At 47.2% G+C, this 15523-nt stretch overlaps 1 protein-coding gene across 3 annotated transcripts; it reads left to right on the plus strand.

Annotated features, from left to right (window-relative positions):
* Positions 1–3618: 3618 nt before the first annotated feature.
* HMGN5 (high mobility group nucleosome binding domain 5) lies at positions 3619–12497 on the plus strand. Of its 3 annotated transcripts, none has more exons than XM_015278521.4 (7): positions 3619–3736; positions 4426–4531; positions 5546–5575; positions 5993–6022; positions 6970–7020; positions 10301–10444; positions 11790–12021. In XM_015278521.4, exons 2-7 carry the CDS (start codon positions 4517–4519, stop codon positions 11835–11837), a joined length of 318 nt encoding a protein of 105 aa, XP_015134007.1. In that variant the 5' UTR covers positions 3619–3736; positions 4426–4516; the 3' UTR covers positions 11838–12021. The 3 variants fall into 3 exon arrangements, with proteins under 3 accessions (XP_015134007.1, NP_001383326.1, NP_001383503.1); NM_001396397.1 differs by having other exon boundaries at positions 3643–3736; positions 4497–4531; positions 11790–12497; NM_001396574.1 differs by lacking the exon at positions 3619–3736 and having other exon boundaries at positions 4251–4531; positions 11790–12184.
* Positions 12498–15523: the final 3026 nt, after the last annotated feature.

Consider the following 15523-nt stretch of genomic DNA (forward strand, 5'->3'; position numbering starts at 1 on the left):
TGCTCCAATTTTGTCTCTTCTGTGTATTCCTTTGTATACCTTGATAGCAGATTGGCTCTAGAAAACGTCTCTCAGACTTCCTGCTCCTGATGAGACTGAAAAGCTTTTTCAGTCTTCCTGCAGGTTGTGTGTGTAAGTTACAAGTTTCAAGAAGGATAGAAGTCAATCACTCAGGAGTGATTCTGTGGACGTTTTGCCTTTGTTCAGAAATGTCTTGAATTGCTTAGGCGCAAGAGGGTGATCGAGGAAAATATTCATCAAATGCTAGAGGTGTCCTCTGGCATCAGGTTCACCTCTTTGAAAACATTCAAGACATGGTTAACAGCACTTTGGAGGACGTTGGAGAGATGCAGATCCCTGAGATGACTGCTTAATAAACAGAATAACCAGGAATCAAACCAGCGCAGAACCAAAAGAGAGAAGACTGAGTCTTGCTTGATTGTGCAGAGATTGGAAGCAAAAAGTGGGCACAGTTGTGATCGATTCAGTCTGAAAGCATTTTCTTGCACATTACTTGTCTGTAATTTCCCGGCCTTCTATAAATTAGTCAGCATGTGAGCACTGCTCTATAAGTTTAGTGTGGGCAGTTTAGATTGCATGTTCAGAGCGCTGGCTGTGTTGTTTTGGTTATGAGATAGTCATGCTATGTTTCTGTTTGCAGATGGGGAGGTTTTGCCTCTGTGAGTCTATAACCTGGTCCATTTGCCTATGCTGAATACAAAATTTAGCAGAAACAGTAGCACAAAAAAACCCTAATAATAATTTCTCTGTAGTCTGGTGATATGATAACATAAACTCAGGCTTAGACCTTTTTGTACTGAACCTACCATACCAGTTCTAGGAAAAATGACCCAAAAAGATCATGTGACACAAATCAATGCTTCAGATTAAACTTACACCCTGGACCCAATCTGTCAGAAAGGTCTAACCGACTAATTTTGTGCTGGCAGGCTGTATGCCAAGTGTATTACCCCGTGATATTCTAACATGTCATATCAAGTACTTTTTGTCTTCCCACAACACACATAAGGCTACTGTACAGTCATAAACCAGTGTAAGCCCCGTACTGTGTGCTGGGATTAACATCTGTGAATGTGGATCAGATTTGTACTACTGCATTAACGCCCATGGTAGCATGGCCTCCTTTAAGGAAGGGTAAAGGTCCTCATTGTGGCCATGCACGTGAGTGCTTCTCTTACCTGCTGCTTGGTTACGATCACAGCTGAACATACAGCTGCCTGTGCGGCTTAGAAGAAAACTCAACCAGCCATGGCCACCTTCCCATTTATTTGATAGGTGACTTCCTGTTCTTTCCAGTTATTGTTAGATAAAAGAGTATTTAAGTGTTCCTTCCACTCGGCCTGAAGGAAAGGTGTTTAGAATATCCATAGGTATAACCACGTCTGTAGGTCTGCACAATGACAGCTGCAGTGTCACGATACCATGCCACAGTTTATCCTATCTATTGAGAGGGAAGCGATCTTCTAATTAACAATTATTCAGGTTAGTTTGTGGTTTAATGAACATTTTTGGAGCAGTCAAAATATTCGAAAAACACAAAAGCAAAGCACATGAAATGTGAAATTCCAAGTGAATTTCAAGTCTGTCCTTAATTTCCAGTGCATATTTTCACCTGAGCTTTCAACCGAAGTGCTGTCATGCAAGTTGTTCTCATCAGGGGAACAGGCTGACCTGCACTTGAGAGAATTCCTGCTCCTCTTCCACAAACAAGACTTTTCACAGAACACAGGGAGAACGACTCAGCAACTACAGACAGGTGAAACTTTTCAAGGCAACTGGCAAAAGCAACTGAAGCACAAACCTTGTTTGCAATGGAGAACTTCTATTATGGGACACAGAGTCTTGAAAGAAGACCCAGGTCTCCTGAAATGTGTTTTAGGCAATTTTTTATTTAGAAGATGGAGAAAACGGGTGGAAACACTATTTAAAATCTTGATTAATAAAAGAGAATGGCTGAAAATATAAAGGTGTCATGATCAGTGGGAAAGGAGGGAAAGCTGTTACTGAAAGAAAGGCCTCAACAGAACAACAAACCACCTCACACAGAAGGCACACGGAGAGCATTAACAACCAACATGAACCATGAACCAACATGATATAATGCAGCACTAATGTAATATATACTATATAGAATATATAAGCAGTCTTTCCAAATTGTGCAAAAAGTGGAAACAAGCACACTGTTAAGAATTAGCACTGCAGAAAACCATGGGCAGGCAGGAACAAAATGAGAGACAAAGGTCCAAAATGAGTGCCAGAGGAGGATATAGGAACACGTTATACCTATATGCGCTGGAAATAAAAGCAAAACAGGTGAAAATAATGTTCACTGCTGACAGAAAAGGAAGGCACACACACACAAAAAACCAGCACGTTAGATTCTTCAGCCTTCAAAACTGCCCTGTAACCTGTTACTGAACCGAACGCTTTTGGGAGGTGACAACAACAAGTAGCAGCAGGAAAGAACACATTACATTGAATTGGTTACGTGGTTACTCAGGTTGGCAGTGCCTGGAAAACACACTCAAATAGTTCAGGAGGCCAGCCAGAGAACTTCTGAAATAACTGGTGTGTATCTACAAAAAAATATCGTGGAATTTGCAGGTTCCCCATTGATTGACTGCAGGAAGGAGAAGAAAGGTGAACTTGTGAATGGAAAACCGTTCCGAGTAAATCCAAGGTTCCAGGAAGATATACTGACACGTACTTTGAGAATGAGGTAATTTCAAAAGCGACAAATCAGAAAGTCATTATGAATTTGTAAAGAACATGGGGAGCAGTTCAGATAAGAGCATCGCTGAAAGTGTTCTGGGGATTACAGGGGATCAGAAAAAGAATCTGAACCAACGTGGTGACGCCACTGCCAAGTTGGCGAACGCCATACTGACATAACTAATCTGGTTAACCCAGTGTAGATGTAAGGAAGAGTGCAAGGCTGAAAGGACTCCAGAGCAGCCTAAGAATGAGAGAAGTATAGAAAATAAGAACTATGAGAATGTAACGCATGAGAGAATTTGCTAGAAAAACGATGTTTCAACTAAGGACATGATAACATTATGTGAAATGATGATCTAAAACTGCTGTACGTTGCAGACTGCTCTTACACGAGCTAGGTGTTGGGCAGAGAAGCCTTAGTTAACTCACAACCAGTTCAGATGCCAGGGCAACTTGTGTCGCACGGACAGTGCTAAGTGCCAAAACACTCTTGTCAGACTGCAGATTGTGCCTAACTGTGGGCTTCCAGAAAGGTTCAAGTGCCTTTTGCCAGGAGTAAGGCCATGCCTTGAGCAGCGGCTCCAGTGCGTGTATGCCCTGCGCTTTCCCCAGAGACTGACATAACAGGTGCCACGAGCCCTGCTGGAACGCGTAGTTAGGACAAAACGAAGCATCGGTTTTGCCCGGGACCTCAGCACAGGGTCTACCTCACCCCGAGGCCCCGCTCCAAACAGCACCTCGGGCCGCTGGGGTGAGACGCAGCCGAGCGAACGGCGCCTACCAGCTGTAGCCGGGGCCGACAGCCCCCGCCCGCCGCTGCCCGTCCCGGAGGCACTCGGGCTGCGCGGCTGCACAGCTCCGTGCCGCCTCCTCCTGCCCCCTGCCCGGCACCTTCCTGCCCGCGCCGACACCAACACCGCACGCAGCTCCGCGCCCCGACCTCGGCTCCCTGCGGACAAAGGCAGCGGCTCGCGGGGCCGCCCCGAAGCCCCTTCCTCAGGTACCGCTCCCGCGGACCCTCCCCGCCGCCACCGCCCCCCCCCCCGGGCCCGAGGCGGGAGCGCCCCGCGCCATGGCGGCCCCGCGAGGGACGGAGCGGCCGCCATGTTGTCGTCCTGCGGCCTGCGCTAACTTTGGGGAAGTTTCTTTCCCAGCCTCTGGGGGGACGCGAGGAAGGAGGAGACGGGGGGGAGAGGGGGGGGCTCGGCGGCCGCCGGGGCAGCACCGCGACGCGCGGAGCCGTTCCGAGAGCGGCAGTGACGAGGGGCCGCCTCGCACCGACGCCTCCCGCCCTCCACGAGCCGCGCCGGGGCCGCCGGCGGCGCCGCGCCGTATTCACCGCGCGCGTTAGGCCGCTCCGCTGCGCAGACAGCGTAAGGCCGCCGCCGGCCCTCCGTGTGCGAGCGTCTCTCGCGCTACGGCCTCGGCCCCGCCCCCCGCCCCCGCCCCGCCCCCCGCGCCGCTTCCCGCGCGCCCATTGGCTGCGGCGGCCGTCACTCTGCGGCTGGGCCCATCTCGCGCTCCCCATTCATGCAGTTTGGTTGCGTGTTGGTGTATTTTACTGTTTGCAATAAAGAGGGGGGGATTTTTTTTTTGTTCAGTTTCTGCTGCAATTAACTCTTGGGCCCGTCGGCATCTCTTTTTTTTTTTCTTTTTTTCTTCTTTTTTTTTTTTTTGGCAATCCCGCAGGACGCTCGAAAACAGTTTCTCGGCGGTTCCCTTCCTATTTTTTACACCTCTCCCGATCTCTCTATTTGCAGTCAACTATTAAGGTGCAACTATGCCCAAAAGAAAGGTAAGTGGGGCAGAACGGGGGCGGGAGGATTACGGCCGTTTGTGCACAAACAGCACCGATTCGCCGTGTGTGTGTGTGTGTGTGTGTGTGTGTGTGTGTGTGTCCGTGCGTGCACGCAGAGTTTCGGCGTTTCCCATTTTTTGGTGCCCGTCCAGCAGCGCGGCCGCTCTCGGAGGGCCGGGGCCGCGCGGCGCGGAGCTGCGAGTTCACTTCGGGCCGCCGCCGGGCGCAGCGCGGCCGTCTCCATGCTGCTCCCGCCGCCTCCATGGTGCCGCCGCGCCTGGGCCGCGCCGCGCCGCTCCGCCGGGCGCCCACCGCCCCGCGCCAGCCCTGGGCAGCGCCGGCGGCATCGGAGCGCGGGTCGGGCCGTATCCCGGCGGCGCTGAGCCGCGGACGGTGCCCCTTTCTCCGCCGTTTGCCTTTGTTCTCCTTTTTTTTTTTTTTTTTTTTTTTTTTTTCTCCCACTTCTTGTCATACCAGATGGTTGTGCAATGGTGAATCGGAGCCATTAGGCGGCGCAGAGTTTGAAACCGTCCTTGAAGGGAAGCCGCCACCATCATTAACAACTTTCCCCCGGCCCACGCCGCCGGGATCCCCCCCACCTCCCCTCCCCGGCCCCCCCGCCCGGCCCCGGGGGGCCCCTCTCCGCCCGCCCCTCCCTCGGGCTCCCCGCGAGCCCCGCGCCCCCCGCGGCGGTGCGGGCTGCCGCGCGCTGCTGGCCGCTCCGCGGGGGCGGAGGGGGTCCCCGCGCGGCGGGACGCGGCGCAGAGCCACGGGGGAGCGGGGCGCGCGCGGAGCTTTGTCCTTGCGCGGGGCCGGCGGCGACCTTGTTGTGGCCGCGGATTTGGCGGGAACTTTTTAAACGCGGCGACGCCGCGGCGCGGTGACGTAGGGGCTCGGCGGCCGCGGGGCACGCTGGGAGCTGTAGTCCGCCGGGCGGCCCCAGGGACCCCGCGAGGGTGTGAGGCCGCGAGGCCGCGTCGTCGCTCACCGCCCCTCTCGCTTCTCTTGCAGGCTCCAGCTGAAGGCGAGGCGAAGGAGGAGGTAGGATTTCCATCCTCAGTACCGCTCTGCGCAGGACTTCTGTGGTGGCGTGGGTTAAATTCGAGGTTCCCCTTAGGGGTGTGAGCCCTTAGCATTGCACTGCAGGACCCCCCCGGTGACCACCCGTCCTCTCAGTCCTGTGAGGCCGTTGGCCGTTGCAGAGCTGAAGGCCGTGGGCCTCCATGCCCTTACAGCTCAGACACGGCCTTCAGGGTAGTAAGGGGATGTGATCACCTGGCACCTCAGTGAGACACAAGGGTGCTCGTGTAGGGGAGCAGCACTGAACGAGCCATCACCTCTGTGTCCAGAGGTTCCTAAATCCGGGGGTGTGTAGGGGTGTGTGGTGTGCTGTCCTGGTGCTGGGAAAGCACTGCTCTGTGCTTGCTGAGCTGTAGTGACACTCCTTTCTTTATGCAGCCAAAGAGAAGGTCGGCCAGACTATCTGCTGTGAGTATCCCTCTTTAATCTCTTCATATTCCATCTCGTGGGATGTTAAGTTCTGGGGGACAGTTGTAGAGAGACTGTCTTTTTCTGCTGCTATTGTCAGAGGCCAAGTTAAGAGTACAAAAGTATTTAAGAGCAAAATTCCTACTTTGTGTGTCCAACTTTGGAGCAGCAGCACATTACAGTGCTCACTTTCAGACACCTCGCATGAGTTGTGCAAGTCGTTTCATTCATCTGTATTAATGAACACATGTCTGGACACATGAGTTAGGTATCCAGACTCAAGGACTATTGATTTTAAGACAAACTTGGTGTCTGTAGGTCTGCTCACTACAGATACCTGCCCATAGCTCTTTAAATTGCTCACGCTTTCCTTAAGCTTGTAATTTGCCCATTGATTTTCAGTGCCCAAGTGTTGGGTAAGCTGAGATCTAGAGGGTGTAAATCTCTGTCGAGTGGTAGGGCTAAGCCCAAAGTCAGTCTTACACAGGCTTTTGGTATCCTTTCCTACAGACTTAGTGTGCCCAGCCCTTTTTTAAGCAGTCATGGAAATGCCAAGTGGATAACAGTTGCTGTTTAAAAAAGGAAGTACTTAATTTCAGTGAAAGCTAAGATGTGTGTTGGCTTCTAGAGTTGTGTCCAAATATTAATACATTTCATTTCTGACACATGCTTACCTTCACAGCAGACAGTAACACTCAGACACAGTAGTGATCCACTTGCTACTGCTAGTCAGCATCTGTGCTGTAGCCACTGTAAGATATATGAGGAAATGTGAGTTTGAACAACAAAATATACTGACCCATCACTGACATTAATTCCTTATTACTACTGAAAGAAGCTGTCAAGTTAAAAAATCTTTCGTTTGAGTAAGTTTTCAAAAGTTACCAACATAATGCTAAAACTTGTATAGGGTTCATCTGACTGTTTCTTATATGTGTTTTGTACAGAAACCTGCTCCGCCTAAACCGGAGCCAAAGCCCAAAAAGGCAGCACCTAAGGTAAGTGTTCAGGGTATCCTGAACTGGAGTTAACACTTCTATTTTTCAGGGTACTCATGGAGGGGAAAAAAAAAAAACACCACAACATCCACAACTGATTTTTTTTGTCACAGTTTTCTTTAAAGATTTAAGATTGAATCTTGTGGGTTAAAACAATGTGAAAGGCATAAAATTAATTTAATCCAAATTCTCCTGAAGGAATGTGGTAAACTGATCAGATTTTCAGTCAGTTGTAGTGAGGCTTTGCTGCTGCCTTGCAAGGCCATTCTGTACTTTCTTACCATGTATTGTTGGGAAATTGTATTGATTTCAATAGAGATCAGAGATTCAATTAGGGAAGGCATTGAAAATCATGCCTCTAATTGCAGTTTCTTACTGAGTTTTCATTCAGAGGCACTCCTTTCATTTATCAGCTTATCAGATTTTAATCACTGGAGATAAAGATCTACATACTCATTTCCTTAAGCTGGATATTTGCTGAAATGTCAAAAATACCAGCATATCTGACAATATAGTTAAACAAGAAACATTTAAAGTTGCTTTGTGCCTTGGAGCAACCACTTGAAACGTAGAAGGGGGCTGTTTCTGTGATCCATGAGGTATTTATCCTTCCCTTCTGCCACGCTTTCCCAGTGGTCACGGTTTGCAATCTTTTCATTTTAGAGCTATCTGTAAGTACACAGATTGTATGAGGCATTTGCTATTTGGAAAACGAAAAAGTTCTTTTAGTCTGTTTCCATCATACATTTTCTTTGGTGGTTTTGAGCACAGCACAGGTGTGAGAGTTTTGCTTACAGGAGGGTCTGATGGGCTGAGATCTAGGAGCCCTTTTCTGTACATTTAAAAGCCTTTGCAATCGCATTATGGCATCATGAGCTCCCAGATGATGAAAAAAACTACTCTGCCTCAAGTTCTGCTGTATGGAGCAGCAAAGATGTCACTAGGAGAGGACAAGAAAGAGAACCCCACATGCTGTTCTGGGGATCCCCCATCTCAGTTCTGTAATCACAGTGGTGACCAGAGCAAGTCTGTCACATCTGCGTTTTGGCCGTGCAGCCTGAACTTCTAGATCCCATTCCAGAGCTGCGGGGAAACCGAGGAGCCCTGCTGCTCACTGCTGCTCAGCATTCCTGCGGTGTGAGCTGCCAGCATTCGGCTCTGCACCTCCCTCTAGTGGCTGCTCCCCTTTAGCCCACATTGCTCCCGTAGCCCCAGTGGAAGGAGCTGGGATCTGCAGGCGCTGGGGTCAGCTTCTGCTGATGGCTGGTGTAGAGGTCGGTGCGATTGCCTATGAGGTGTGGTGTTGGTTTTTTTCAGGTTTGCTTTTTTGATTTTCATTTTTATCGAAACATCTCAAGATTTATACGCAGAAGCTGCGTTAACAGAGTTGTGGAGTTGCAGAGCTAAGCACTTGAAAGGACAGTAAGTGGCTGTTAGGGCTTACTCCAGTCCCGTGCTGCAAAAGCTGTATGGTGCATTTACTCTTAGGGACTGTATACCATTGAGTTCTGCTGGGCGCTGCCCCACACCCAGGGTAGTGGCATTGTTCTTCTTGCAATTAAGGTGCTGGTTTGAATTTAGGATACTTGAGCTGCATTTTGGCTCTCTGAAGCTATCTAATACAAGACCAATATCTATGCAGAAGGGGTTGTAGTAAGAGTTTTACAGAATCCCAGGTTCCCCACTCACAGCTGTATGCTGCAAGGCACTTTTTCTCCGTTCAGAGTCCAATCACGGAAAGTAGTTTCTCTGGATTCTTCTCAAGTCTTGTTTTAAGAGGCTTTGCTGATAGAGAGTACTCTGCAGTGCAAGTGACTAACACACCCGTGCTGCTAGAGGAGCCCTTCACAGGAGACTGCTTCTGTGTGCTTCAGAGGTCTCCAGAAGTTTGTTCATGTGACAGAGAACAAACCAGTATCACAGCAGCATTGCAATTCCAAACCTTAACACTCCCAGGCACTTCCAGAATAGTTATGTGCTGGTGTTACTCTGATGGTTATTTTTCTTGGCCTTTTCCTTCTTCCACTGTGCCTCTTGAAAGTGTAAGTGGTGCTCTTCCAACTGAGGGAAAGAGGGTGAGTGGAGGCAGATGGCTCTCTTTCCTCCTCTATTTGATGACTCTCCTCCTTCACTCTGGGAAAGAGCCATTGTGTGTCCTTCATAAGTCAGCCCCCAGAATGGAGGAGAAGGTTCTGGAGAGTGGGCATAGCTCAGGGGAAAGAGGCTTCTAATGCCACTGTGGTGGAGTTTTCCAGGTGGGCTGAAATCCCTCAGGAAGGTCAGGTTGGGGAATGGGAGGATAGAGAGGAAAAAGCCTCACACCTGATCGGTGCTGCCAACCTCCTGTCTGAGCTTTCTGTATTATTACAGGACTTGGTTTTAATTTGGGTGAGCTTTTTATCATCAGCATTACTGAATAATCAGGTGACTTTACCTGATTAATGGCTCTAGCTTCACTTACCTTTGGGTAGTAGTTTTGGAGACATTTATTGTTCTTTTGTTGGAGCTATGTTTATCAAGCATGATTTGTTTAGATTCTTTGATGGTTTCTGGTTTGCGGGTTCTTTATTGGCAGCAAGAGGCAGATCCTTGCAAGTGAAACTGATAAGAAACCGTGCTTGTTTCTGAGTTAGGGTCAGGGTCTGACCTTGCTATGTAGAAAACTCTTAGTGCAGAAGTTGTGGCATCGAACTTTGTTTTGATTTAGTCTGATAAGCCATACAAGAAACTGTGGTTAAATAATAACTGCAAAGTTTGCGTTGTTATTGAAGTGATGCTGTTGGGTCCCCAGCTTGTGTTTCACACAAATGGTTTATTATAGTAAGGAATATTTCGGGCAGTCAAGGGGGAAAGTCCTTTGACTACAGCTTTGTTACAGTTTTCCAAATAGGCCTCAATAGCACATCTGAAGTATTCTGGTATTTCCACTAGTCGCACATGTTCTTTTTGTTCTTTGGTATGCCTTTCAGCAGCACAGCAGAAATACAGGCCAGCTCAACTCCAGCATTTTTTAGCTAATTTAATTGAATGCCTATTTAAAATAGGAATTCTTTTAACCCCAGCTGTGCCTGCTTTTATATTATGCACTTCCCAGTAGCACGTTTGGGGCAGAATAGAAGGAAAACACTTCTCCATAGAAACCTTCATCTCATCTTTGTCACTAGGAAGTCCTGTGTGTAGAAGCAGGTTGTGTGGACAGTTTCAGAGTTGAGAACTTGCGAATGAAGGCGCACGAGTTGGAAATCAGCATTTGCCATATCACAGTTTCTTTTCTTAACAGAAAGAAAAGGCAGCAAACGATAAAAAGGAAGACAAAAAGGCAGCAACAAAAGGGAAGAAAGGAGCCAAAGGCAAAGACGAAACTAAACAAGAGGATGCAAAAGAAGAAAACCACTCTGAAAATGGAGATACCAAAACTAATGAGGTACCTTAGCTACAGTAAACACGGGAATAAACACAGATGTATTGGTAATGCATCTGCTGGAACTAATGATTGGGGCCTCCTTGTCGGAAGGTGGTGTGTTCACTGCTGTCCTGTTAAGACACACCAGCTGCAGTGTCTGCGCAGGGCGACTCCCAGGGAGAGCCTGAAAGAATAGCATTCTCCTTCAAACTCTTTCCTGCTATGTGGTAGAGCCCTTCCACAGGTGGTCTGTGCTATTGTAGTGTCCCTCTCTGTGTTGGCACAAGAGCAATGCAGAATATCTGGGGAACAATAGAGCTCAGAAGGATTGCTGTCCAACCCTGAGCTGACTTTGCGTATCCTCTCTGGACTTCTGGATTGCCTATTCTGCTCAGCACAGGTTGGTACTGTGCCAGAAATCTGGTTTTAAGTTTTACACAATTCTTTAAAACAATTCTTCGCATCAGAACAGTTCAGCAAGAGTTCTTCAAAGCAAACTTGGTCTTGTCTCTTGATCTGCAAGCCTCTTTCTTATGGGTTCTTGGTCTTGTCCCTTGATCTGCAAGCCTCTTCCTTACAGGTTCTTACTGTATCAGCTACTTACATAAGAGCTGCCATTTGCTAGGACTAGCTACAAGCTTCAGTCTGCTCCTGATGGCCTTTTCCTAGCACTCCTGTTGCTGATAGAAGTGCAACATTTGCTACGGGCTCCTTTTATCCCTGTAGGCATAGACTAGCCTGTTGTGTACTCCAATGCTTTTGATTTACAGTGCTCTCTCTTCGTGTGCCGAGTATCGTTAGACAGTTAATGGGTCATTTATTTGTTCATTCTAAAAAACAATTCTCAAGCTTCTCTGCTAAAAATGAATATGGCACCATTGTACTTCAAAGGATTGTTGATAGGAGCTTGGCAATTTTGACGCATTGACTTAAAAAGTAATAGCAGACGTTTTTATAGAGAACAGGTGAGATCAGCTTCCCTGAAGTTAGTGCAACACACACATATTGCGGCTGTGTGTAATTCTTACACCTCCTTGTGAGTGGACGGAGATGAGGACGTGAACTCCTCCTACCACATGATTGATCCTCATCTAAAATGTTTCAAATTTCTGTCTCTTTGGATTCTCTTAACATTCTGATATGAGCTCAGTCATCAAATAATGCTCTTCCGTAGTTGAATTTTTAGAGTTATCAGCCAACGTGTTGTTGTGTTGATATTATTGGTAGTAGCTGTGCTTTCCTGTTTATCTACACAAAATGTTGTCCGCGTGCGTGCTAACAAAGTAGTCTCTCTTTGATGCTTGTTAGAATGGAATCCGATTAGCATTACAAATAATATTTCTATTCTTCCCAAACACTTTTATAGGCACCAGCTGCTGAAGCATCTGATGATAAGGAAGCCAAGTCCGAGTAATGTTAACCCTGCCCTATATCTCCATCATTTGGTATCCGTACCTCCATGCTGTATTGTTAACAGAGAGGAATATTTTTATCAACTATTTTATAAATGCAGGTTTTTTTAGCATGAATTTAATTATGGAACATCTTCATCTCGGTTACTTGGGAATTAAATCCCTAACAAACAAAACAAAACAAAAAAAAAATCATTGTTTTTAAATTTTGTGATTGTAATAGTTTGTATGGTACATGGAAAGAATAAGTGGTGGTAGCTTTTGACTTCTGTCAGTGTGTCCCTTTTTGTGTAAGTCATGCTTACAGACTTCAGATTTTAATTTTACCCTTGTATGTGTTGTATGGTTTCTTAAAGTGGGGAGGTCTCAAAACAGATAACTGTGTTAAACATTCCAGTGGTTCTGTGGGTTGCTTTTATAAAGAAGGTGAGCTATTTTCATGAAAAAAAAAAAAAAAAAAAAAACCTAAGAGCTGGAAATCTGTTGTTTTCCCAAATGTAATTTTATTTTGTCGGTTTTGAAAAATAAATAAATAAATAATAAAAAAAAAGGCGTAATCATGTTTTTAAATGAAATACGAACGTTTCTTTTAAAAGGGCAGGTCGGTTGTATGTACCCACTGTTAGGAATTTTGCTGGATTTATCTTAATAAAAAAGACTCCTCAAAAGCTGACTGTGGTTCGTTGCTTGTGCTGCAGACGCGCCGCTGCAGCGCTCCCGGAGGGGCCCCGTGCTGAAGGGAGCCGTGCAGTTGGGACCCGGCGTCCGGAGCACGGCCGCTGCTTGGGCCCCTGGCTGCTGCACTTGTGTCAACAAAACCGACTCCATGCAGGCAAAATGGGAACAGATGGTTCCAGAGGAAACGCGCTGCCTGGCGCCGGCAGGGCTCTACCCCAGCCTTTCCACGTGGAAGCTCACGTTCTAAACTTTTGCTTCCTCGAGTAAAGCTGAGGTACTTGGTGTTGCCCAACACGCCTTAAGGCTTGCTGGCGTTACAAACTGGTGGGTGTTGTCTCGTTTATGTTTCTGTGCCTGTTAGTTGATAACAGTTTAGAAGAGGGGGTCTTCCCTCGTAGAAATAGCAGGTGAGCTTGGAGATAACCGTGCTGACAGCAAACTTCCAGTAGTGTACAACAGTTTTCTGTTATGATGTTGGAATGGTCATAGCACCAGTTAAAGTGCATGCTTACCTACCTTTTATTTATAGCTTCTGAAACGTTCTACTTACGGAGTGTTTTCTTGGACTTGCTTAGCTTCCCCCAGCGTGATCGTGTGTGTGTATACAGAAAGTGGTTTCCATGAATGCAAGCCTGTTCTGGGAATCACTGCTAGATGAGGCAGTATGTGCATAGGGGTTTAATGTTTGTTTTACCTCATCTTATTTCTGTTGCTACAGATATCCTATACAATTCTTTTCAAGGACACTTCACATTTTCCTCTCTTCTTTATAGTCTCTTCACACTGATGACCAAATTCATCATGTATTCGATAGGAAGAAAAATGTCTGCAATGCAGAAAGTGTATGTGTTAGGTGTTTGGGTTTTTTTTTGCATGATTGTTTTGCAGCTCAGACATGTGAAATTCCAGCAGCCTGCATAGTTCATCTCCTACCCACAATCTAACTCAGTGTCTCATTGCAGTGCCCCGTATGAAATGCTGTTCCCTGAGCGGTACCCCGGGTTGCTGGCTGCTCAGTGATGTTTAGTAGCAATTTAACCTCTAAGGCCTAAAGCACTGATGATTTTTATTCCTGCTGTGCCACCTTTCATGCTGTAGATGTGCTCTGTAAGAGCAGCCACGCTATGGCAGCTGCAGCTTCCTTGCAGGAAGAGTGAGGTGGTAGCGAGGAGCTTTTTTCCTGCCAGTGTACTCCCTTAATGTGCACAACCCAGAGCCGGTGGTTTGCAGGCATCCTCAATGGTCTGTCCTGGTGGAGAGAGGTCGGAATCCCCTGTCTCGTGGAGGTGTGCTGGGATGTGGCTGCCTTACATCTGCGGGATGGCGAGGTGTGTAAAGGGGAACGGATTGAAGGTGAGCATTGATGCTTCCTGTCCATGTATGGGGTTGCAGTGATGCTAGGAGCTTTTGTGTGTGTCGAGGGCGTCTTTCCGAGCTTTTGCCATGAATGTGATAAAACTGGGCAGCTGGGCTGTTACACGAGTTCAGGTGATGTTTTTCCCTCCCAGGATTTTCTACGGGATGCATCTGTCGGCGTGTGAAAGCTCATGGTGGCTTAGTAATACCAGGAGATGCTGCATGTTTTAGTTTGAATGGATCCAGTGACGATTCAAATGCCATCCCCACGCTTTTACACATGAGAATTACTGAATTTAGCTTGCTTTTGAGCAATAAAGGATCGCTAATAAGCATGGCAGTTTATTTGGGAGACACGATGCAGTGGTTTTAAGGGTCTGACCAAATGCTGCTTGAAGTTGATGAGAAATACCAGTGGGCCTGCACAGCTTTAAGGATGAAATGCATATTGGAATAAAGCATATTATACCTGCAGCGTCTCTTCCCAGCTTGCAGTGGTTGCTCTGCAAGGGCTTAAAACAGCACATCTGGTGTAAGCAGGAAGGCGAGCTCTTTGTCCACAACTGTGACAACTACCCCTTTCTTCCCAGTTTCCTTCTCCCATAGTGTTTCGGGTGTGGTTATTTAAATAGTAGCTGGCAGGATGAGTATGGTTGATATTTTCTTCCTAGCAAAGGGCTCATCCATGTGCCAAAGTGTAATCAGCCCTTCACCCGCTAATTGAGGTCATTCTGTATGTTAGGTCACATTTCTCCATTCTAATACGGAGGTTGTTACACAGAGACATACAATTGAGTGTTTGGTTTTGTTTAGTTCCTCTTTCAGTGCCAGGGAGAGAGTTTTCTTAATTCTATAACTATTGTTACAGCCCGATTCCTGTTTCAAATAAGCCCAGAAAATTGCTTAAGAACTTTTCAGACAAACCTCCTTGCTCAAGTTCACAACTTTTCAGAGCAATGGGATATTTGAGTGGGTTGCACAACGGAATAGATTGCGGGCCTTCTGCCAAGCCCTCCTCATCTGGTACTCTTGGCATCTTGACACTGCATCAAAGGTAGCTCCGGTTTATGGCTGACCAAAAAGTGGAGGTTTCAGTGGGAGAAATGTTTCACGACCAGTCAGTTTGGGTGTCCCTGGTTCCAGGATCAATTGGAATGCACGGAGAAACCCTTCACCGATCTCCTTGGCTCTCCACTGGCAGAGCTCCAGGGCATAAGAAACGTGTTTCCTATTCTGGTTCTGACTAGGAAAGGTTCTTAAGAATGGCTAAGCAGGCAGAATCGACTGTGGGCGTTTGATTATCATTACTGATGGTAACAATTCCAGACTCGACAAGACGTGATGTGACAAACAGCTTCATAAGTCTTAAGACATAGATGGTTCTGTAGCAGCACGGTGGTGTTCTCAGCAAAGGGAGGAGATCTCATGCGAGGTGAGATGCATGTTTTGAGCAAGGCACACCTAGAACCGTCGGCTTGTCTTTTGCACTGAGTCCTGCTGAAAGGTGGCAATGCTGCTGCTCATCATGAGTTACAGCCTCTGTATGTGGAGGCAGTTTGATGAATGTTGCATCCGGTTTAACGAGTGGACTGCAGGCACTGCCATCATTGTTACCTGGTAAGCAGGAGCCCTACAAGGCATTGCAGAGTTGGGT

The sequence above is a fragment of the Gallus gallus genome, chromosome 4 (assembly GCF_016699485.2).
Source record: "Gallus gallus isolate bGalGal1 chromosome 4, bGalGal1.mat.broiler.GRCg7b, whole genome shotgun sequence".
In the NCBI taxonomy this organism is placed as follows: domain Eukaryota; kingdom Metazoa; phylum Chordata; class Aves; order Galliformes; family Phasianidae; genus Gallus; species Gallus gallus.